The sequence below is a fragment of the Candoia aspera genome, chromosome 1, assembly GCF_035149785.1.
Source record: "Candoia aspera isolate rCanAsp1 chromosome 1, rCanAsp1.hap2, whole genome shotgun sequence".
NCBI lineage: Eukaryota > Metazoa > Chordata > Lepidosauria > Squamata > Boidae > Candoia > Candoia aspera.
In genome coordinates, this window is record NC_086153.1 from 223,982,883 (window position 1) to 224,005,641 (window position 22,759).

Here is a 22,759-nt window from a genome sequence, read left to right on the forward strand (position 1 = left end):
CCTTATTCTGCAGTATTAACTAGATTTGATTGCCTGGCTAATCTAAACCGTAGTCCCAACAATGGTGATGACAATGATGTCTTTTCTCTAGAAGACTAAGGTGTCTTACAAGGAGTGTCCCCCAGTGAGCTTCCATCACTGAGGGTGGATTTAAACTAGTCCAGCATTGAACTACACCACCACACTATTGGTATATTGTTTTTCTGCTACAGATTAAGGTTACTGTGGTAACTAATGATTTTGGCCAGGTGAAGAGTTTGAATTTAATTGTCCTCTTTTCAGGTGTTAATAGCCTGAAGCAAGGGCAGTTAGCTTGGTTTTCAGTTCCCTTCTCTCTTAGTCATGTAGAGAGTAAGCAGCTCTGAGAGAGCCTGTGAGAATGCAGAAGCCTGTAAATATGTTTTTGTGCTTTCTGTAAATAAATTTATTTTTATAGAAATGCCTGGTGTGTGACTTTTCTGATCTCTCCTGGGCCAAATGCTTTCTAGCACTCTGCCAACACACACCACTTTTCTCAAATAGCACAAATAAAAGTGGGTATTTAAATGATCCAAAGTCACATTTTAAAATTTGAAATAAGATCTGAACTGTAATGATTTTGATCAGCCATCTTTGTTATTTTGCCTTTGGGTCAAACAGCTACTGTCCAATAGTGATGGTGGTGGTAGAGGTTTTGAAAGAAAAGCCCACAAGTTCAAAGTGCTATTAAGATCTTCTTTTGATGTATCTTCCCCAGAGCAATCAGAAATTTGTTGGCTGAGCAGTCTAAAGGGAGCTTGAATCCAGCTGGCAGCTATCCAGGTCTTGAAAAGGTAAAGCCAAATGCCTATACTATACAGTTTCTTGCTGCTGTTGAGAGATGCTACAGGCAAAGTCTCCCATACTGCATGATCCAGGACAGTTTCTGTTTTGGAGCTACATAGCTTACAGGATTGTGATTCCCTGGACTGACGTGACCTCACCAAACTGGTTGCTAAAAATGTAGAGAATTAGTTTCCACTCATGGGCACCCATCAAAAGATGAGGGGTGAGGCAAATTATGGCACATGTATCATGACATCATAATAAAATTATGCAACTTACATACTGGTGCAGGTACATAATTGTAGCAATCACATGATGTAATGGCATGTCATTATTTTGACATCACTATGACTTGTTAAAGATGCCACTGTCTCCATCTGGAATAGTTACGCTTCTCTACCTGTATTTGTAACCACAAACTAGGCAGGCATTGTTTAGCTTAGCATGTTGAATGAATGCTGCCCATGAGGTCAATTCATGGTTAAACTAGCTTAATTAGGTAAATGGCAGCTAAATTAATCATGGGTGTGTTATACCCAATCATGTATGCTCAATGTGGTACAAAAATAAATGGTATATGATTGTTGGAAAAATAAAAGCTAATCACTCTCCATTCTAAAGGTCTTTTGTCCTGTGTAAAGAACACTAAAATGTTCAATAATTATTTGTTTCCTTTCACTTTAATTGTCTCAGTAATAACAAGGAGAAATTTATCAGTAGGTTCCATATTCCATAGACTTTACAGCTCTAAACAAAGCATCAAATTCTCTTCTAGTAATGTTCTAATGAAGATTTTTAAAATATCATATAAGCAACGTAATAATCATTATTTATTAAATGTATATGCCGCCTGACTCCCAGCAACTCTGAACAGTTAATTATTAATCTTTATATAGCTACAAAGAAGCTTTACACAAGCAGTAGAATCACATGTATTTAAAAATTGTCCACTGAAATTCAAAATTCTTCAAAATGTAGAACTTTCGTTGCATTTCCGGCTCAAGATTTTGCTAATTACCTTTTTAAAGATGCAACCAATACTGCTTCAATTGTTCCCCTGTTTACAAAGATTATTTTTCCCACTCAGAGTACTAGTTCATATTTTATTCTAATCCTACCATATATTATTGTATACTGTAGAGATAGTTGCATAAACATACTTCAGCCCTCTCCCAATTAACTTTAAAGAACCTTTCCCAACTTGGTCACCTTTGTGTATGTTAGACTCCATCTTATTATTCCCAGCCTATCTGACAAAGTATAGCATGCAGTTAGGACTTATATTGTTCATAATCAACATGGAAGGCAACTATGAACATAGATATAAACTATTTTCTTTATGCCAAAACTTTAGGCATTCTTATGGCAAGAGTTATTGATACAAAGCCATTAGAGTGCCCAGGACAACAAACAGTCATATTCTAGCTGTAGTCTTTTCAGCATCTTCCCATCCAAAATGTGAGAGTGCCAAAAGCTGACAGGATCTTGCATAACATTTAGGCACTCTCATGAGAGAACTTATGATCAAAATCTCACATTTTAATTTACAGGCTCTGGATACCATACTAGTGAGCAATGGATGTTCCACATTCTTCAAAATCCTTGTGTAACAGGATTTTAATTTACCATACTTTGACAAGTAGCCATTCCAATTTCTTGAGAGAATATTCATAGATCATAGAGGCAATACTCTAATAGGATCCTAAGGTTTACAAAATAGTTACAAGCTTTTCCGTTTCCAGTAATGTTTACCAGGCAATGAATTCATTCAATAATATAATTCAATATAATATAATTCAATCTAATTGTCCTTAGTGAATGTTCATAGGGTTCATTAAAAAAAGTGTTTTTCTTCTGAGGCAGTTTTTTTTTAAAACTGCAGTTAATTGCTGAAAAATAGCATTTCCCAGTGACACAAATAAAATCAGGACAAACCCCATTTCAAAGTTTTGATGTGTGTTTTCCTGAAAGCATGCTTCTGAGTGCTCTGGCATTATGTCCATCTGGTGCAGGGAGCCATCTGTCATGATCTATGAGAAAAGATAAGAAGACTTAGTTGCCTCAGAAGGGAAAACCAATGCAATTAGCTTAACTTAAGTTTCAATTATTTTTTTTCCAAAGAAAACATTTAATACAAGGCTAAGGAAATGAGTTAGGGTCTTTTTTACTGAATATATTGTCAAAACATTAAAAAAAATTTTTCATATATTTAATATTCCAGAATATCATTCTGACAGAAACACTGCATCATTGAGAATACAGCTTTGTTCTCAATAAAGATAGTGGGTTCCAGCATTGTGCTAAGTCAGAATCCTGTTTGCTAGATTTCAGTTAAGAATGTTGTTTGAACCCAATCACTGAGGTTGGCAGCTTAGAGTACTGTGTTCGTCTAGCCAGTTTTGCTTTAACCAACCAGGGTTAAGCAAACCAGGACTTCACACAATGTGTGAAGCCAAGCTGGAAGTTCTGTGTGAAATATAGTGTTACTTGACAGATATGATAGTATTTAAGACAATTATTAGTTATATGAGGGAAGGATGGGACTGAGGAGAAAATGCATCAGCTGGAATGATTTGCACACATCCTTAAAATGTTTTCATGTGATAGAAATAGGTCCTCCCCTCAAAAAAAAAAAACATAAACGGAAATAAGTGGCTGTAATACAAGCCAAAGAATAGCTGATTCCAAAATGGAACCAGTTAGAGAAAAGGGGGCTTGGAGGGAAAATTAAATAAAAGAAAACTCTAACAAATGTGGAGTGACACTACCAGGGGACTTGAGACTAATTGTTAGATGTACCCTAAACAATAAAATAGAGATGTGAGAGACGAGAGATTAAATCATTATCAACATCAGAAGGTAAGGTAAGTGAAAAGTAACATAAGATTTCAACAAGAAAACTCCCATCACAATAATCTAGACCAGGAGCATTTCACAAGTCAAGCATATAAAGGGGAGGCAGCCCTTGTGTGCCTGTACTAAAGAACAATAGCACTTGCAGTTCCAGAAGTCTAAGTGAACCCAGATTCCCTTCATTAGCAGAGTCTAGCCAGGAAAGAAAATAAATTAGAAAGTAACAATTTGGCTTTGAGGGAGCAACTCAGTGTAAAATTCCAGAGGGCTGGGGAATGAAATTTGGATTTAAATAAGGCCTGCCAGGCGTTCAACTCTTTCACACTCAGTGCATGAGTATTTCCTGAAACAGTAGCTAATGGCATATAAACAAACCAACTAATCAAACATTACCTGATCTTCTTTCTGTGTCCTATTTTGTTCTGTGTAAATATATAGGGTACCTGGGGCCTATATAACTATCCACTCTAGGTAGCCCCACGGCCTGCATCACCATTTTAAAAAAATGTTTATTACTAGCATGAAGAAAATTTGTAATCAAAGAATCAGACAGTTGGAAGGGACCACAGAGGTCAACGCGGGATCTTAATGCCTTGATCTGTTACCCACAGGAAATGAAACGGATATTTTCAAAGTCATACTCTTCATAGTGTAAGAAGAAATATGCCAAGAGTAGGTAAGAAAACAATTAGATGCTTCTGTACCTATACCACCATTCACGTAAACATATCATTAAATTTTATCTTATAGCATGATTATTTTAATCTCTAACAAGCCCTTCATGGTTTAGCCAATCATGCTGGCAGGAGGACCAAGGCTGAACCTACAAGCTATATGCACCAGCAGAAAACTTGCTCAAAATAAATCCAGATTATGTTGTCTTATCTTTCTGTGTGAATAGAGTGTTTTAAGCTTATTGAAGCCTTTTGGGCAAATTCAGCATTTAGTAGGCCCTGTGAAAGCATTTGAGTCAGCAATTTTAGCAGGAAACAGCACAATCTGGAAAGTGCAGTATGGTAATTTCTGGACCAATCTCTTAAGTGGAATTCGATTAAGAAGGAGAAGCCTTAAAGATAAATTAGTTTTTAACGTCAGGGAAAAAGCACCAGGAAAAAAAGGGAAGGAAAGCAGACACCCTCAGGAGTACACGGTCTGTGGCAGTTTCCATATTTTATCTTGTGTCTCGGCCTTTTCTTTTGAAAATAGAACCATTTTAGAACTCTAAAGCAGTTAAGTTATTATTTCACCACTATTTTTAAAGCATTTTTTTTAACCTGGAATTTTCCAGCGACAGCTGTATAGGCTTTGTCCACCATCAATCTTCACGGTTTCTCCAGTAATAAAGGAGGCAGCTGGAGAAAGCAGGAAACACACCAAAGAGGATACCTTAAAAAGGAAACAGAATACTGACTGTTATATTGACCACTATAGCACAGTCCCTTTCAGACATGCAGTTCAGGTTTCCCTTGTTCAGCTGCTGGATTCACATATTGTGATAAGCTGTGGTTTGGTGGACTGGCTCAGCTTACATATTATGTTAAGGCATAAACCATGGGTTATCCACAAAGCCTGTGCTCACACAACACACAAAGATGAACTAAAGAAACCACAATAGAGCTTAGTGTAATGGGAGAACCTGCTCAATAAATGTTGAGGGTAGAGCAGCACATACAATCCGACCTCTTTCCCTGCAGTCAGTTGCCGATCCTGATGCATGTCTGAAACATTCATACACTTAGATGTCAGCAAGCATAAGCAGATGGATATTGAAAAGTGTAGGAAAAGTATAATACCTGCCAGCACCATCTTGCTATCTTTCACGTATGTATTTTTTTGAGAGTGCAGAGTCCTAGCCACATTCCTGAAAGGGAATGTTAGCTTCATGTCCAAAGGTGACTTGATTACCAAATTACTGAATCATTAAATGCTGTTGCTTTCTTCTATGGCTGAGAAAACTAACTATTTAAGTCAAACAGAAGTCAGACTATCTCTGTTGCTTGGCATCTCTTTTCAGCATAATTGTCTTGAGTTGTGTGATTTGGGTATTTATTTATAGGCAATGCTTAGCACATAATTAGTTTTAAATAAAAGACCAAATTTCATGTCAACATCACCTACAGGTATGCGGTGTTTGGGACTGAAAGGGGGAAAAACTGCTTCAGAGCACGTAGGGGGCACACACAGCACCTCTTGGCAATTTGGTATACCATATGTTTTTTGTCAGGATAGCGTGGCAGCTGTGGAAAAAAGATCCCCCCAAAATATGCAGTTGCTTTATGGAGTTGCTAGCAAGTGTTCAGCAAGCGCCCCTGTATGCACTAAAGCACATCTTCTCCTTCAAATCCAAAGAACTATACAGCCCTAATTACCTAGAGATATGCATTTGAGTACCAGCCTGGTGTAGTGGTTAAGGTACCAGGCTAGAAACCAGGAGATGGTGAGTTCTAGTCCTGCCTTAGGCACAAAGCCAGCTGGGTGACCTTGGGCCAGTCACTCTCTCTCAGCCCTAGGGAGCAGGCAATGGAAAACCACTCCCAAAATCTTGCCAAGAAAACTGCAGGGACTTGTCCAGGCAGTTCACAGGAATCAACACTGACTCAAAGGCACCCCCCCCCAAAAAAATGCATTTGCAAATTGCAAATCGCTGCCAAATTCCATTCCTACACTACAATATATAACTGTGTGCTTCTTTTCATGCCCCTACAACTAGATGGCTCAGCAAAGTGGCAGCACTTCAGCTGATCTCAAAAACCAGGTGAGAGCCAAGCGTAAGCTGAATTATTGGAAATAAAGCAGTAAGAATAGCTATCTCTCCATTTTCCTTGATATTTTCAACCTTTGCCTTGCACGTTCTCAATCGCGAAACTACTTTTCCATTCCTTATTTTCTGATAATCTGGCACTGAGCAAACTTCAAGTCCTTCATTGATACAATGGTCTGTAGAAAGATTCTGGCTAGCCTTTCTTCTTCAAAGACATTTTCCCCTGGAGACTTCTTATAGTGTCTCATCAGGAGGCAGCACTTGGCTGATTTTGTCTCAGCTTGGATGCTATGAAGGTTCAGAATTGGTTAATACTTAGGTGGAAGACCAAAATTTCAGGGCTGTAGGCTAGACTGGGAAGTTGAAAAACATCCCAGAGTTGAACAAAATAAAGGCAGGATATACATTTAATTTAAAAAATACAATAACAAACTACTTCCATACTTTTGCCCAAAAATCCAATAGTTATCCACATAGTTGTAAGGAGCCAAGTTCAACTTGAAGGAGAGTTTACCTTTTTATAATCAAGATCAAGCAAAGACAACATCACTGTGTTTCCTGCTACTAAGCTGTTAAGATAAAACTGGTATCTGGGAGGAATTTGCATTTAAGTTTTGTGTTCTGAAACTTCAGCAAATATTTTAAAAAATCCTGAAGTTTCAGTGGTCTTGATCCTTTATTTCAGCTAGAGGACAGAACAGAGTACTGGACTAGTCCACAAAACAAGCTGCGCATATTGGTATATCAGTCCTGGTAGGAAGGTTTTCATAACTAAGGGGTATGCAGTTTTTACCCTGAGGCATAAACAGAGATGGCCAAAGAGAGATGTAATGCTGAACTGTAGAATCCGGAGTTCTCATTTCACAATTCTCTCAAAAATGAAACAAAGAATCTGGATATATCAAGAGTAAAACTAACCATTTAAAAAGTGCTTTTCATAAGATAAATACTGACCTTTTGACATCTTTTTCTAAAAGAGACATTTCAGGCTGAATTTAATTTCCCTTAATAATTATACAGCTACTTTAATTTGTGTTTTACTTAAAACACATGTCTGCTGCAAAGAAGCAGTATATTTTCCAGATAAAAGGAAGCTATACTAGTGATTAAATGAGTGTCAGTTTTTAAAGAATCTAAAACACGCTGAAGTTCTTAGAGACCAGGTCCTCCTTAACTGGAGTATATGAACATTTCAGGATGCGGGTATCTTGTAAAAGAGGAACTGTCATGAATCCATTATAAACATATGTCACTGTGAATACTGTAAATAGTGTATATACCTTCAACAAATCAATGTCCTGCTGTTCTGAGAATGCCTTGCTTTAAATGAGAACGGATTTGCATCATGCTGCCAGTTCCCTCCTTTCAATATTGTTCTCCTTAACAATATATGCACCTTATCTAAAACATCACTTACACATATATAGTAAGATTTCAATTTAATGGCCCATTCAGAGGAAAAAGTATCCATTAAAGATAATTTTGAACATACATAAGAAGACCATCCAGGGAGATGTCCAGACTTAACCCTTCTCTGATATATCTGAGGTGTATTCAATGGCAGTCCATTAAATCAAGGCTTTATTTTACTCAGTGAGTAGGTTCACATAATTTGCTTGGTTTTGGTTTAGTATACTGTGTCAAAATCTAGAATAAACGCGTTGTATAACCCGGAACACTTATTCAAAGCAAAACTGGTTTGCACTGAACTTTAGTAATAAAAATGTACTGGTTGAAAAGAAAAAAAATCCAATTTTTAAATATCACCTGAAACTCCCTCAAGGTCAAAATGTAACAGTTAAATCAACATAGTACTATACCTCTTCAGGAAGTCCTAATCTCTTTGCAGGAATCTTCTTAATACCACTTTTAAAAAGTTCTTCACCACCTTTGTAGTTTGCAACAGCAGTTTCTGAAAATATAACTCCCTGCAGAGAAAGGTCAGGTTAAGATTTCATTACTATAGACTTAGCTACAAAAATCTTAGCAGTTTGAATAGATATTATCAGCAAAATCTCCTAACCTGTGAAAAAGTTCCTATCTCCACCCCAGCAAAAATTAGGCAAATAAGAGTGTTATAATCAGCTTCAGCATTTCATTCCAGTCTCTTGTCTAATCATTTATTTCAAAACCTACCGGGGCAACTGAATTAATCCTCACTCCACTGCATGCCCACTCAATGGCTAAACTTTTGGTCAGGTTATCAACCCCAGCTCTTGCTGCTCCACTGTGCCTACAAAGGAAGCAAAAGAAAAGGCAGCCTTATTTTCCCTCCACAGATTAACCGAGACCACACTGAGATTAGATGTTGTGATTATGAAATACCTATAACAATACTTAGCTATCTTAAATAGGTTTAAAGTCCAAGAAGCTATCCTCCTCCCAATATTTCATCTAATCTTGGTACCACAGGGCAGTTTCAGAAATAGTTATCAATTCCCACCAGCAAGCCAGAGTCAGAATGGCTGAAAATTCCACTTGTATTGTTTGCTCTAGGATAGTTATTCCATCCTAACTCAAAGCTAATATTATATAAATAGCACCCAATGCACATCTCCAACTATAAAAAAAATTGCTTACTTGCCATTTTGGATCTCCAAAACACAAATATTTCTGAATGCCGAGATTTTTAGGATATCAGGCATAATTTTCTCTTACAGCTGGGATCGTTCTCAGTTCAGAGTTAGAGGCCAACAGAATGTTCTCTCCCTTTCAGCTTGTGTATTGAATGAAACTCCTCCAAGGCAAAAAAAATGTGTGTGCACCTGTGCATGTTAATGTTATGCAGTTGGGAAGCTGGCAACAATTTCATAACCAGAATTCAATTAACACAGTCCCAGCAGAGGAGTCTATGCAAGGACAAATAATATTTCAACTGGTTGATAAAAAAATATCTGCCAGGTTCAAATATCATGTTAATCCATGATGTGGTTTCATTTTGAGCATGATTTAGCTCCAATGATCATGCCTTAGCACAATGTACAAACCTAAGTCAGAGATTTCTACTGTGTGGTCTACTTCCTACATTAACATTCTTTGTTCAGGAGTGAATATTCCCTAAAAAACCATGATATTACAAGCAGTTGCTGTGAGCTATTTGTGTGATCCAAGCTTGAGGATCATAAGTCTGGGCAAAACTCCTCAATCCTCAAAGATTCCCATTATATCTCAGGAAATATATCTAGAAACAATAAATTTAGAACCACCTATTGTTCCAGGTAAGGTTGATACTCTTAGAATATACCAAAAGTTCTGGAGTTAACATGCAGCCCAGAGGCTGAAGACTGCCAACTCCTGACTTCATCTGTAAAGCCAGGAGTTGGCAATCTCCACTCTGGGATGCACATGGTTCTCCAGAACTTTTGGCATAGCCAGTTCTGTTCTTCCTGATCCACCAATATAGCAGATGCTGTTGATTTCCCCAAAGCTATCTGACATTCTGATTTCTGCCCTGAAGAACTACTGTATATGGTCACTGGGCTTTGCAGAAATAAGGCCATCAAAAAAAAAAAAAAAAGGCAGGATACAATACTGATAAAAAAGGGAGCCAAATAGGGAGCAGGGGCTATCTTCCCTGCCTAGCAATTTCAAGCTGCAAGAAAATATTACAGGAAGCAGGGAAGTATCTTTGTGTCTGTAAATAGGTATCCCTGGGCTTAAGTGAAAACAAGCATGCATTTGGATATTAATAACAGCTTACGATAAACCAGGAAACCCATTAAACACAGCAGCCACAATATTGACAATGGCACCTCCATGATTCTGCATCCAAGCATTGTACACTATATAGAAACAGAAGAAAAAGAGCAGTAATTAATACTGTGACATTTTTATTTACATTTTCCTAATAGCTGAACAGAATGGAGTCTCAGTCTGAGCTGGAAAAAAAATGCAAAATCTACAGCTAAGTTCATCAATATGATGGCGGGGAAGGTTGTGTTATACACAGCATAGCAATGGCATTAAATCCAGATACTTGCCAGATGACACAAATACTGTAACTATGTATGGAATTCATTCCCTACATTACCGAAAACATATAAATACACTCTGCTGCTGTCTAATCTACCAACTGTGAAAACAACCTGTACGCTGCTCCAGTTAGTGGGGTCAGGGAACTCAAGCCAGGGAAGTTATTTTAGCCAACTTTCCCATTTTATTCCCTCTTTCTTTTATCGAACAACACCTCGAACCTTACATAAGAAGCTGCCTTATATTTACTAGGACTGCTAGACTACCAGCCCATTTGGCAGCATAGCTTGAGAATTGTTCAACTTTACCTGGAAATATCAGACTGACTATGCAATTACTGCTATGCATAGCAGGCACTCTAGCACTGAGCCACTCCAAATAAAATAAAGCAAAGATATTCCAATATCATTAATATCATCAGCTATTTTGGTGAGTTATTCTAGCCATTTTGTAAGATCTAAACCCAGAAAACAAGACACAAATATTCTGAACAAATAAACAGATTGTAGGGAATAGATTTTAGCAATTTGCGATCTAGTCACCAAAGCAACTCAAATTCATATTAAATTGAAACAACATGATTTTAATTATAAGTCAAAGAAGACATTTAGCATGAGGTGTATTTACTATTCTCTATCAGAGATGCAATCTGAGTATCAATTGTGTTATAATCTAACCTAACATAATTGGCAAAACATGCTAAGCACTACATAGTTTGTTTTATCATGATACCTCAGCTTCAAACATTCCTTCAGCTGTGGTTAAGGTGCAACAACCAAATATATATCAGCTAACAAGAATGTGACCAGCAAAGAATAGTTATCTGTCTGTGGATCTCTTATTCATGTTGCAGGAATGTGCTTGCTGGATTCATACATCACAATAAACCATAATGTTGGTTGGTTGATTCTGGCTTATCATGTTGTTATGACTTATGCAACAAACAATGATTAGGCAAATCAAGGTTTAAGGCATTGTTTGAATCAAGTGATTGTGTTCAATGGAATACAAAAGTAATAATGCTGCTTTTAAAAAAGACTAGCCTTTAAGAACCTAATAAATGTGCGAAAGACTCAAAATGGTATTTTTGGTGATAAAAAAAACAATGTGATGACACAAACAATTCATATCCAGACTAAGAATATATGTTAAATATAAAAAAATCAAGGCATGGAAATAAGGAATGTAAAGCAATAGCGCTTCAAATTGTTTAGAAACAGAAATTCAATTTACAATTAGCAATCACCTGCTTTACAGCAATAGAAAGTCCCAGTCAAGTTGGTTTCAATAACAGCATGCCAGCCTTTTGCACTTATTTGTTCAGATGGGCTAAAAAACTGCCCTCCTCCATTGTTGATCAAAAAATCTATCCTACCATAAAGATCTAATGTCGATTTCACCAATGCCTCTACCTACAAGGAGAAAGAAATTGGACTGATAAGACTGATGTTCCATTTGCAGATTTCTGTTCAGCATAAAACTGTCTATAAACTTATATAGGTGTGGGGTTTTTATTAAGCGCCCAGAGTCCCCCGTATGAGGGAGATAGGCGGTGATAAAAATATGGTAAATAAATAGAATAAATAAATAATGGAAAATCCTTTCTATAAAGTAACTTTGGTAATAAAATGTTAGTGTTAGAAATCACAATATGGCAGTTAAAAGTGTCACCAAGAAGATTCTGTACCAAGGGAATTCCACAGCAACCCAAGATTTCACCAGAATGACAAAATCTGTGTTGTGATTCAGCTATAGTATGTCTGCAGAAGGATCTGTACAAATTTATTGAGAGTTCACTCTTAAGTGTAATTTATAAAGAAGAAATCAAGAGTATTATAATCAAAGACAAGTCAGAATGGGTCTGCAAAAAGCTGGTGTAAGCCTGAATAATTACCTCCCAAGCCCAAAAAAGTGCAGTATTAAATACAAATACCCAAGAATTTGGACAGGTGTAATAAAAGAAAGGGCAGAAGAATGATTCTATTCTCAAAGTTCTGCCCACTCAAGCCACGTAGTTTAACAATTCTATTCTCCTTTACCTCTCCTTTCTTACTTTCTTCACATTGGAATATTTTATTATCCAAGAAAAAAGGTAGGAGGCAAAAGAAGGGATCAAATGAAAGTAGGTTGGTGTTTTCTGAAACCCATTTTCCTCTAAGGAGGGATTTCTTAAATCTTTCATCACGCCTTCTTGTATGTAGGCCTTGCTATTTGGACAGCTACAATTGCCCTCTCCTGATGTTACTCTTCATTCTTTAAATTAGTGCCCATATTGCATTGCTGCTATTACACAGAAAAACATTTCTTCTAACACATCACTAGAGAGCAAGCAGTTGTCCCTCATGAAAGAGCAACAGGTAAATTTTCTCAGAGGCAAAGGAAGGCACAGCAGAAAAACTACATGAATTTTCATCTGGACCATTCATAAGGAAATTAGTAATACTGTAGTCAGATGTAAGATGTGTTGCCAAAAACCAGGAGCCTAGAACTGGTTTCTTGGTGAAAAATATGATACAACATTTGAATTTGCTGTCAGAATACAATATGACAGAATTTTATTTTAATGGTTTTCATCCCCTCAGGTTCATGCTGGTCTAATGCACAGAATTGATAGGGACTATGAAAATTGAGGATCACTAACTATACTCAATTCAGTCAAAGACCAATCCAGAGCATAAAAATAAATATTTGGAACCACTTCCTCATGCAAATGGCAAAATTAGGAGGAATAGCAACTTACCACAGGATAAGAAATATACTTTGTAAAGAAGTCCAAGGAGAAGGTTCAAAGGTAAAGTGTACAAAATGTTGTTTCAAAATGTTGTTTGAAATAGTGTTGAGCTCAAAAAAATTGCAAAACATACCACCTCCAATACAGAACTGCTGCTTTGAACATTTTTGAAGAGTTTCAGTCCCAGTAATTAGTAAAGTAGATTCTTTCTCAACCTTATAGGTCTACTCATGCCCCTGTGTCTTCTCTAAAGAACTGAGGACCTTCCAGATTGAAGGATTCACACTAATCCTATCATTTATGTTAATTGCATAATATTATTATGCAAATAACCTAAAGTGGCCCAAATAATATCATCTGCATAACATCAACATGCAAATGACATAAACAGCAGCAACCATTTGGTCTACTGCTTGCAAAGTCTTTTGCGTCAAGGTCCTGAAAAATGTGTTTTCACTGTATTTGCCTGGCTACCAGTCATTAAAGATTGGATATGGCATTTGGATATCAAGAGGCCTATAACTTTAGCAACCCTTTGAAAGGGGACCAATGGCAGTGGTTTAATAACCAAGGGTCCTGTAATTTCAGATGCATACTCCAGAACAAGCCTCTGGAAAGAAAATATCATGTTTACACGTGCCAACATCTGGTAACTTGTGTCTCCTTTCCTGGGAAAGATGATCAAGCCCAGTCACAGTGGCTACAATATAACAATTTACCGGGTGAAGAACTACTGTACTAAAAGCTACAGCCTGTAATGGTGTATTCTTAACAAAGGGAAGCTGGCAGGCAGTGCTGTGCTTGGAAGCCGTGTGCCAAACAAGCAGAATTATTTATAGCACCCTGATGAGAAAGCTTTGTTAGAAGGCAAGGATGCCCTTGTGGGTAGAGATTAAAATTTAGCATTCAACAAGTTTTTTTCCCTAGATGGTTTATTTGAATCTGCTATAACAGATTACTCAGAGAAACAGTAACTGCTGACAAATGTAAGCATATGAAAAATAAAGTATTTTAAGCTGCATAAAGGAGAATTTAAAGAAGGGATATTGATCCCTTTCAGAGTGATAATGTTATCTTAGCCCCTTGAGGAAGACATCCTTGTAGCCACATCCTCAGGATGCAGAAACCCCCTTTTCTGCTTCTGTCATACAAGTTAACATACATGTCCAATTCTTCTGAATAAAGTGCATTCAATAGTAACATTCTTCTCTCTCAAGTTCTAGGCTCCTTTTCTCTGAAACAATGATTTGGGTTAGCATGTTACGTAAAATAACTCTCTGTGATCTGTAAATCATACCATACAACTTAGCAGACTGCACTAATTCAGAAAATCATAATTAAACTAAGCATAACTTAATGTGTTGGGCAAACCTAGGTAAAAGTGGATTCTCATATTGTGCTAAGCCATAGTTTGCATAACTATTATTTACCAACAAGGCCACAAGATGCTAAACCACACCAAGCAAAATGTGTTAATAATATGGTATATGAACCAGGGCAAAATCTCATTTAAGACATCCTTGTGAATGTTTTTAACTTATTCTTCTTTGCTGAAACTGATTCTTGACTCAATAGATTCTGGTCTGGGGTTCTGTTTATCTGATGGCTCATTTTCTGCTTCAATCTTCAGGTTACACTTTGGCCTAGCTTAGGGTCATTTCACTTTTTGTCATTTCCAACCTAATTCTCAATTTGTTCATTCAACATCTCTGCCATGCACTAGACATGAAGTTCAGGCTAGAGATCACAAAGTACTTTTAAAATTGTATAGTATAGCTGAAAATAGTATATGGTTGGAGATGCAGCCTGGGCAAAAGTCTTATACTGAGGCAGATCACTTATTCACTTAATTCAATATTGCTTGCAGAAACTGCAGTACAAATGCTACAAAGTAGTATAGCACTGAGCCAAAATGTTTTTTCCTTTTCTAAAATCAAAGCAATTGCCAAGTTATAATTTCATTTCTTTTCCCAATAAATAAAACTTCACTAAAGCAGAAATCCTCAACATGATGTCCTTGATCACTCTTTTGGTATCTTCCAAATTTCAGCAGTGTTAAAAGTGGATGTCACTCACAAAACACATAGAATTTTAAAAAATATTTAATAAATATAAACTATCCCAGAGTTTACAAAGCACCTGAACACACACCCCAGTCGATGTAAAAGCAACATCTGCCATTTCCAGCAAAGGAACTAGGATTTAGATAATTTCTTTGGTTTAATTTATTCAATTTATTTATTTTTTAGATTTTTTAAATCTCACCTTTATTATTTTTATAAATAACTCAAGGTGGCAAACATACCTAATCCTCCTTCCTCCTCCTATTTTCCCCACAACAACCACCCTGTGAGGTGAGTTGGGCTGAGAGAGAGTGAGTGGCCCAGGGTCCCCCAGCTGGCTTTCATGCCTAAGGCAGGACTAGAATTCACAGACTCCTGGTTTCTAGCCTGGTGCTTTAACCACTAGGCCAAACTGGCTTTCAATCTTTCAATGTTGGGATGAAAATAACTTTATTTCACTGTAAGGAAAAAAGAATTATCCAGTGAACAATACACTAGTCAAATATGGAAGAGTACTACATTTTTACCTCATCTTCTTTGCGAATGTTGCACTGTATAGGAGTCACCTGGGCAGAACTGGTGGAGGCAATTTCAGCAGCTAACTCTTTCGCTGAAGCTTTTAACTTGTCAAGTTTACGAGAGGCAATCACTACATTACAACCTGTCAAAACAAGACAAGAGGTATTTCAATAATAGTACATGTTGTACAAAGTTTCTGCCAGGATTAAACCAGATCTCTTGCTCAAGTATTAAGTCTGGGCTAATCATCCCTTCAGCATCACTTTCTGGACTGTCAAGAGCTTTCTGCTGTTTGGAAATCTACAAAGAAAGAAAAGATTGAAAGTATTGCTCATTCTAACTGACATGTAGTTTGTAAACTGCATGCATTCCCTTCCTAGTATTAGAGCTAGTTTTTAGAACATCACAAACAGAGCCTGAAACCAGACAAGTCCATTACCAAGCCAAGAGGCAGTCCAAAACAATCCCTCTTGCCAAAATGAGTAGCTTCAAGCCCTTTACACCATGCTGTTTGGAGAAAATGGGGCAAGAATTTGAACCTTGATTTCATTACAATAGGGCTTGCATTTGATAAATCCTTTCATAATGGCTTTATAGATTTCCTACAGTAAATCTCATCAGAGTTTGTGTCCTTCAAAGTCTATTCATGCAAGTTTTTTTGCCTGACATCTAAGGTGAAATCTAACGTTGAACGAGCCAAGGTTTTTCCCATGATTGGACTTGCTCCTCTCCGCCACCTAAATCTTCAAAAGAGTCTCACTTCACCAGAGTATACTGTATTTTGCAGGCTTATGGGAGGAACAGGGAAAATTTAGTCTTTACACGCCTTATCTCCATTCAGAAGACAGCAATTTTCCACACTAGTTTTCATTTACAGACTGGAAAACCACCTTTCAACAATGTCCTAGGCCAACAGTGGAATTTGACTAATATATTAGTTCAATATTAGCAACAGCAAAACCTCTTCACCCAAAGAACCATCATATCTTGTCTTAAATTAGGGCATTTTATCCTTAAGACCTGAGCAATTTCTTGAGAAAGGGGAGCAAACCCCTATCAATTACAACATTATATTAACTAATAATCATTTCAAAAGCATGCTAGGAAATCCTAAGTCATATAGTATAAACTGCCTAGTAGGATTTCCTAACTATGGTTTATAGTTATAGAATCCCAGAACTGAGGAATTGGAGGGGACCATAAAGATCATGTGCTGGAAAACTAATTAAACCATCCTCAAAACTAGCTGTCCAGACTCTTCTTAAAAACTTTGAGATGGGAAAACCACAACTTCAGTAGGTAGACTGTTCCACTGTTGAACAGATCTATAATACCTATGTGAAATAGTAGGCTAAACCAAAACCAATTAATTTAAATAATGAGTTATTGCAGTGTGTGAAATCAGCTTCTGTGATACTCTTTAATATATTTCCTCACATTTCATTCCACTAAAATACATAAAATCTTCAATAAAACATGAATCTGTAATTTTACCATGTGCTCGAACTGATGGCCAAGCAACACAAATTGCAACTTCCTAGTATAACTCATAAGTATTTCTCAAATAATAAAAGCATTGAACTTTAAGCAGTGTTCATGTAATATTAAGTATAACCCAGTGATTTTCAAGTTGGAAATTACATGCACTGCAACTCAAAATGCCAATTATCCAGTACCTATGAATAGAGTTTAATTATTCAGAGGTTTTTTGCACAACAGAATTAATAGAACACATACCATTATCTCACCTCTATCCAATATGTTTGTCAATGTTTTCCTATGGTTATGCTGTTCAAATGATCATATCCAGTTAGCACTAGCTGGAATTGGACAGTATAATTATTTGTTGGTTTCAAATTCTAATTAATTCTGTAACTAGAAATGACAGCTATTCCCAGATCACATGACATGCTGTCAAGCATGGTTAAGGAGCCATGCACATCAAGGGTAAGATGTCATGCATGCATTCCCATTAACCAAATATAGTACCTTAACATGTCAGGCCAACCAGGCTTTAAGAGTTTACAATCTGCTTTTTCAGTTAAAATAATTTCTGGGTTTACAACACTAGGTCAAATGGAGAATAAGGAAGATGATCTTGATGCAGTTATGCCTATGGAAAAGGGACTGAAATATTTTTTTTTAAGTCCAGAGCATCCAGATAACATTTGTAGGCAGCTCAGACAGACATCTCCCTAGACCACTAGAGTATAAGAAGTGGGAGGAATTACAGCACAGATTCTGTTGTTATAGACAATCTCAATAAAAATAGTTTTAGCCTTCTTGTGGAGTTGATTTCATGATCTGGTCTACCTAATGGGGCTGATAGTCAGCGGCTAGATCATAACTCACTGTTTCACAGGAACATGGCCTCAGAAAAAATATCCAGTAAATAAGGAGGCCAAGTAGATATTTTGTAGGTGAATACATTCAAAGATGTTTATATCAGCAGTAAAGAGAAGGTTTCATAGAAATTCTGAAGTAAAGAAATCCAGGGATCCAAACACCAAACACTAATTTGAGCCACAATCCAGCTTCAAGAACTAAGTAATCACACAACACATGAAACAGCAGAAGCACAAGCAATGAAAGCACTGGGAGGGGGGATTATATTAGTTTTTCAGCTAGTAAAAGGGAGGAGAACCATTTAATCAAAAAATGATTTTACATAATTATCTTATAGCAGGATACTGCAGTGAATACCCTACCATATTTTTCTTCTTAAAGAGGGAGAGATGTACAAGTACCTAGGCTTTCATTTTCATATTTATTGTCTATCCCGCCTTTATTATTTTTATAAATAACTCAAGGTGGCGAACATACCTAATACTCCTTCCTCCTCCTATTTTCCCCACAACCATCACCCTGAGGTGAGTTGGGCTGAGAGTGAGTGACTGGCCCAAGGTCACTCAGCCGACTTTCATGCCTAAAATAACTGTTTTCCCCAAAAACATTAACAGTTGCAAATCTGCTCCAGGAATCTGGCAAAGTACATCACTTAGTTCCCAAAATCTTACAGATGCTAACCAGTAAGTGCTCAAAAGATGAAAGGCCAGTCTATCAGTTTGCTTCCAGCAAAGAATTCCCTCTCCAGGTTGTGGTGGATACGCAGAAAAAAACGGTCAGTATCAACTAAACAGAAGGATAAGCATGTGTGAACTTTTACCTCAACCCATCTGTCAGTAGCTTGAGCAACTTCAAAGCAGTGCTCATCATAAAGCCAAGCCCAACTAAATCACTGACCCAGTTCACACATATAGTTTGCCTAGTTTCAGCTTAGCATGTTGCATGAACCCAACCAATTGTGGTTTATTTGTGAATCCACAAAAGCAAGATTATATTTGAGAAGAGTCCACATACACTTTCCAAATAAGAATAACATTTATTTAATATAGAGCAAAATGTCAGCTTTTGATAAAATTGCCACATCATCTCTAGGTCAGGTTGCATCATAAGCAAATGCAGTTGGAAATTTAAACATGTTTAAAGGGACATGGTGGCGCTGCGGGTTAAACCACTGAGCTGCTGAGCTTGCAGATCGGAAGGTCGGCAGTTTGAATCCGCTTGACGGGGTGAGCTCCCATTGCTAGTCCCAGCTCCTGCCAACCTAGCAGTTCGAAAACATGCAAATGTGAGTAGATGAATAGGTACCCCTTCGGCAGGCAGGTAACGGCGTCCCATTTAGTCATGCTGGCCACATGACCACGGAAGTGTCTACCGACAAACGCCGGCTCTTTGGCTTTGAAACGGAGATGAGCACCGCCCCCTAGAGTTGGACATGACTGGACTTAATGTCAATGGAAACCTTTACCTTTACTAAATTTTGGATACATTGAGCAAGTGGAGAGGGGAGAAGAGAAGCAGAATCCTAAGGCATTACACAGCAAAGATAACGTTTCCTTGAATTTTCTTTAAAGCCTACAGTTTTTCCTTCAGTTATGCACCATTAATATATGACCAACTTCTCATTAAATTAGACCTCCCTGAAACAACTACTACTGGTTCTCTCTCTCTCTTTTATTCTGAGCTGTCTTCGAAAGGATTCCTCTTGATACTCACCAAAATGGGCACTCAACTTATAGAAAGGGACAAAGTTGGAAGGAAATATGAGGGCTTCCAAAAGCTTTGGACTATATATCCCACAATGTCAGTGGTAACACTAGCTTGGGGCTGACGCTCAATCTGAAAGGAATCAAACTTTCTCGTCCTCCAAGCCTGCTCCCTTTCCCCCAGCTAAATCCCTGGGCCTGCTCTACTAACTTCATGGTGAGCAACCAGGGCCGCACCTGGGGGGAGGGGGGCAACCGGGGCATGTGCCCCGGGCGCCGTGCTGGGGGGGGCGCCAAAATGTGCGTGGAATCCATGTTTGCCCCGGGTGACACAGACCCAAATTGCGGCCCTGTGAGCAACAACTTACCAGGTAAAGCAGTCCCAGACACCACACTTCTAAGTTTGAGAACCTGCACCTGCTGAACTCCCGCCACTCTTGCAAAGTCACAAAGACACAATCAATAACAGAGGAAGGCCCCGAAGGAGCCCTAACTTTAGCAGACACAGCTTCGACCCTTCTCCACCTCTCCCGTTCCCCCCAGAAGAGCGGGATTACTCCTCCCTGCTCCCAGCTTGCGGAGGCTAGGCTCCCCTTCCGGAGGGCCTTTCCCCACCTAGGTACAGCAGCTCAGCGGCGATGGCCTTGCCGATGCCCGTGCCCCCGCCCGTCACGATGGCCACGTGACTGCGAAAGAGGTCGTCCGCTAGAATCCCCCTTCGGCCGCCGCTGCTAAACGCCGCTGCTGCCATCTTGACAGCTCCTAGACGCATTCTACAGTACTCCCTCCTTAAGCCAATCACAGCTCCCCGCGTGCCCTGGGTCAGGTGACTAGCCCGTCCCCACCCGCTCCGCCCCCTTTCCCTCTCTTTCGGAGTCGGAGCGCTCCGTCAGGAATACAGTACAGCGGCAGCGTTCTTCGTGCCACGCCCACTCGCTTGCGACGGAAAGGGTGGGGGGCGTCCCTTGCTCAGTGCAACCGAATGGCACGCGAATGGGATTGTATCTTCTGTTGCATGAGAGGGAGGGAAAAGTGGGGGTCGCGAGAACACAATTATCATACTTCCCCCTCCCCTTTTCCCTCTCAGCACAAAAGGGCTGTCTCCGCCTGGTTCCTCCTCTCCCTGCTGGAGACAGAGGAGGGGAAGGCAGGGCAGATTCCCCCCCCCCATTCTATGCTGATCAGTTCGCGATCCGCGAGCAAGGTTCTCCCCACACCCCCCTCAGGGTATCAAATTAGTGGAAGGAAGTGGTGGTGGAGCGTAATTCATACATTTCGCCGCTGCTCTTGAGTTTCGCTTCCAGAACTGTCCCCGGCAAAGCGATGCAAAACCCATTTTTTTTAGGGCAGAGGAGTCACTCGAAGCCGAGAGCGCCCGGTCCGTCCCCCCCTCGTTGAAACGGATCGAGCTGGCATCTCTCCCTCCGACCTGTTTCGGAGGTGTTTCGTTCAGATGCGATGGAGAGAGAGGCTTTTCGCCTTTCCACACTACCTTGACCTCGCGGGGGACAGCCGAGGAGCAGTGGCACAGCGCTACCTTCCCGCGAAGAGGCGGAGGAGCAGAGCATCCTCTGTCCTCGGCGCTCAAGATGCCATCCGAAGGGGTTCAGTGAGGCAGTTTCCCAGCCTTCTGCAGGCCTCACTAATCTTGCAGGAACAGGTAAGCGTGGGCTTGATTAAACAGAATCGGGACATTCCAGTATTAACAGACCATGCCTCTCCTCCCTCCTTCCCTGTAAGCTTGTTAAAACAGGAGAAAACCGAGAATCTTCCACTTGTCTGTACAGTAGTCCGCAAAGCCTACAGAAGCTGGGTAGCAACTGTGGCTGGGTTGAGAGACAACTCCCCTCCCTTCTCTAACTTGGTGTCCTCCAAAGACATTTTGACCCAAACTCCCCTCGTTGCAAGGTTTTGATTTCTGGAAATGATACCATAATCCTTCCATTTCTGAAGGGAGTCAGACAGGCTGACCTCTCAGATCCAATTCTGGTGAAATTATTTTGAGGCGACATTGAGTTTGTGCATCAGCAATTTTTAAAGGAAACTATTGGGATTCCTTAGGTATATCTGAAATCAGGAGATATATATCCCTTTACAAGTTTGGGGGTCTATAAATAGCATTTTCTTGCCCACCTTTCCACTGAGAGCTCAAAACAGGTGGTCTCCCCACAACAACAGCCTGTGAAGTTACCCTGAGAGATAGCGACTGGCCCAAAGTCATTGAGTGGGATATTAACCTAGATTTTCTCAATCCAAGTCCAACTCTTTAAACACTACACTAAACTCTAAAACCTACACTGTATGGCAATAGGGAAGAATTCCTCTCCCCTACACACACCCATTTTACTCACAGCATTCTCTGCAGCAAAGGATAATAGTTACTGTTTCTTTTTCATATGGGGAATCTGGGAAATGTAAAATATTTTGAGGTTTTAATGGGGGAAGAGAAATGTTCATGACAACAACAAAGTTAGAACTGCTGTTCCAGATGTCTCTTGACTTCTGAAGTTGATTGTTGTTGATCAATAATTAGGATTTACTTGCTATGCTTTAGGATGCAAGAAAAGCCAATGAATTTTAATGCCATTCTAGGCATTAGCCTTTAGCTGTGAAGATGCATAAAGCTGACTAGTGCTTGCTTACCATGAGCTGCTCCTGTGCAAAGCAGGATATATAGGTAAGTACTGCCTATATATCTAAGAGCTTCATGTGGTGCAGAGTGGTAGGCAGCAGTATTGCAACCAAAACTCTCCCCATGACCTGAGTTCGATCCCAGCAGAAGCTGGACTCTCTCTCGGGTAGCCGGCTCAGGTCGACTCAGCCTTCCATCCTTCCAAGGGTGGTAGAGTGAGTACCCAGCTTGCTGGAGAAGGTGACAATTGGGGAAGGCAATAGCAAACCACCCCACTATAGTCTGCCAAGAAAAAGTTGCGAAAGCAGCGTCCCCCCCAAAGGGTCAGACACAACTCGGTGCTTGCACAGGGGACCTTTCACCTCACTGCCTTGG

The 22,759-nt window shown here is 39.2% G+C and overlaps 1 protein-coding gene across 1 annotated transcript; it reads right to left on the reverse strand.

The window, feature by feature from the left end:
* Positions 1 to 1,465: 1,465 nt before the first annotated feature.
* On the reverse strand, positions 1,466 to 20,528 carry PECR (peroxisomal trans-2-enoyl-CoA reductase). Its single transcript, XM_063288832.1, has 8 exons — positions 20,368 to 20,528; positions 15,712 to 15,845; positions 11,637 to 11,802; positions 10,119 to 10,200; positions 8,555 to 8,651; positions 8,239 to 8,346; positions 4,932 to 5,043; positions 1,466 to 2,834 (listed from the first exon to the last, which is right to left on the reverse strand). Exons 1-8 carry the CDS (start codon positions 20,522 to 20,524, stop codon positions 2,746 to 2,748), a joined length of 945 nt encoding a protein of 314 aa, XP_063144902.1. The 5' UTR covers positions 20,525 to 20,528; the 3' UTR covers positions 1,466 to 2,745.
* Between the last annotated feature and the right edge of the window lie 2,231 nt (positions 20,529 to 22,759).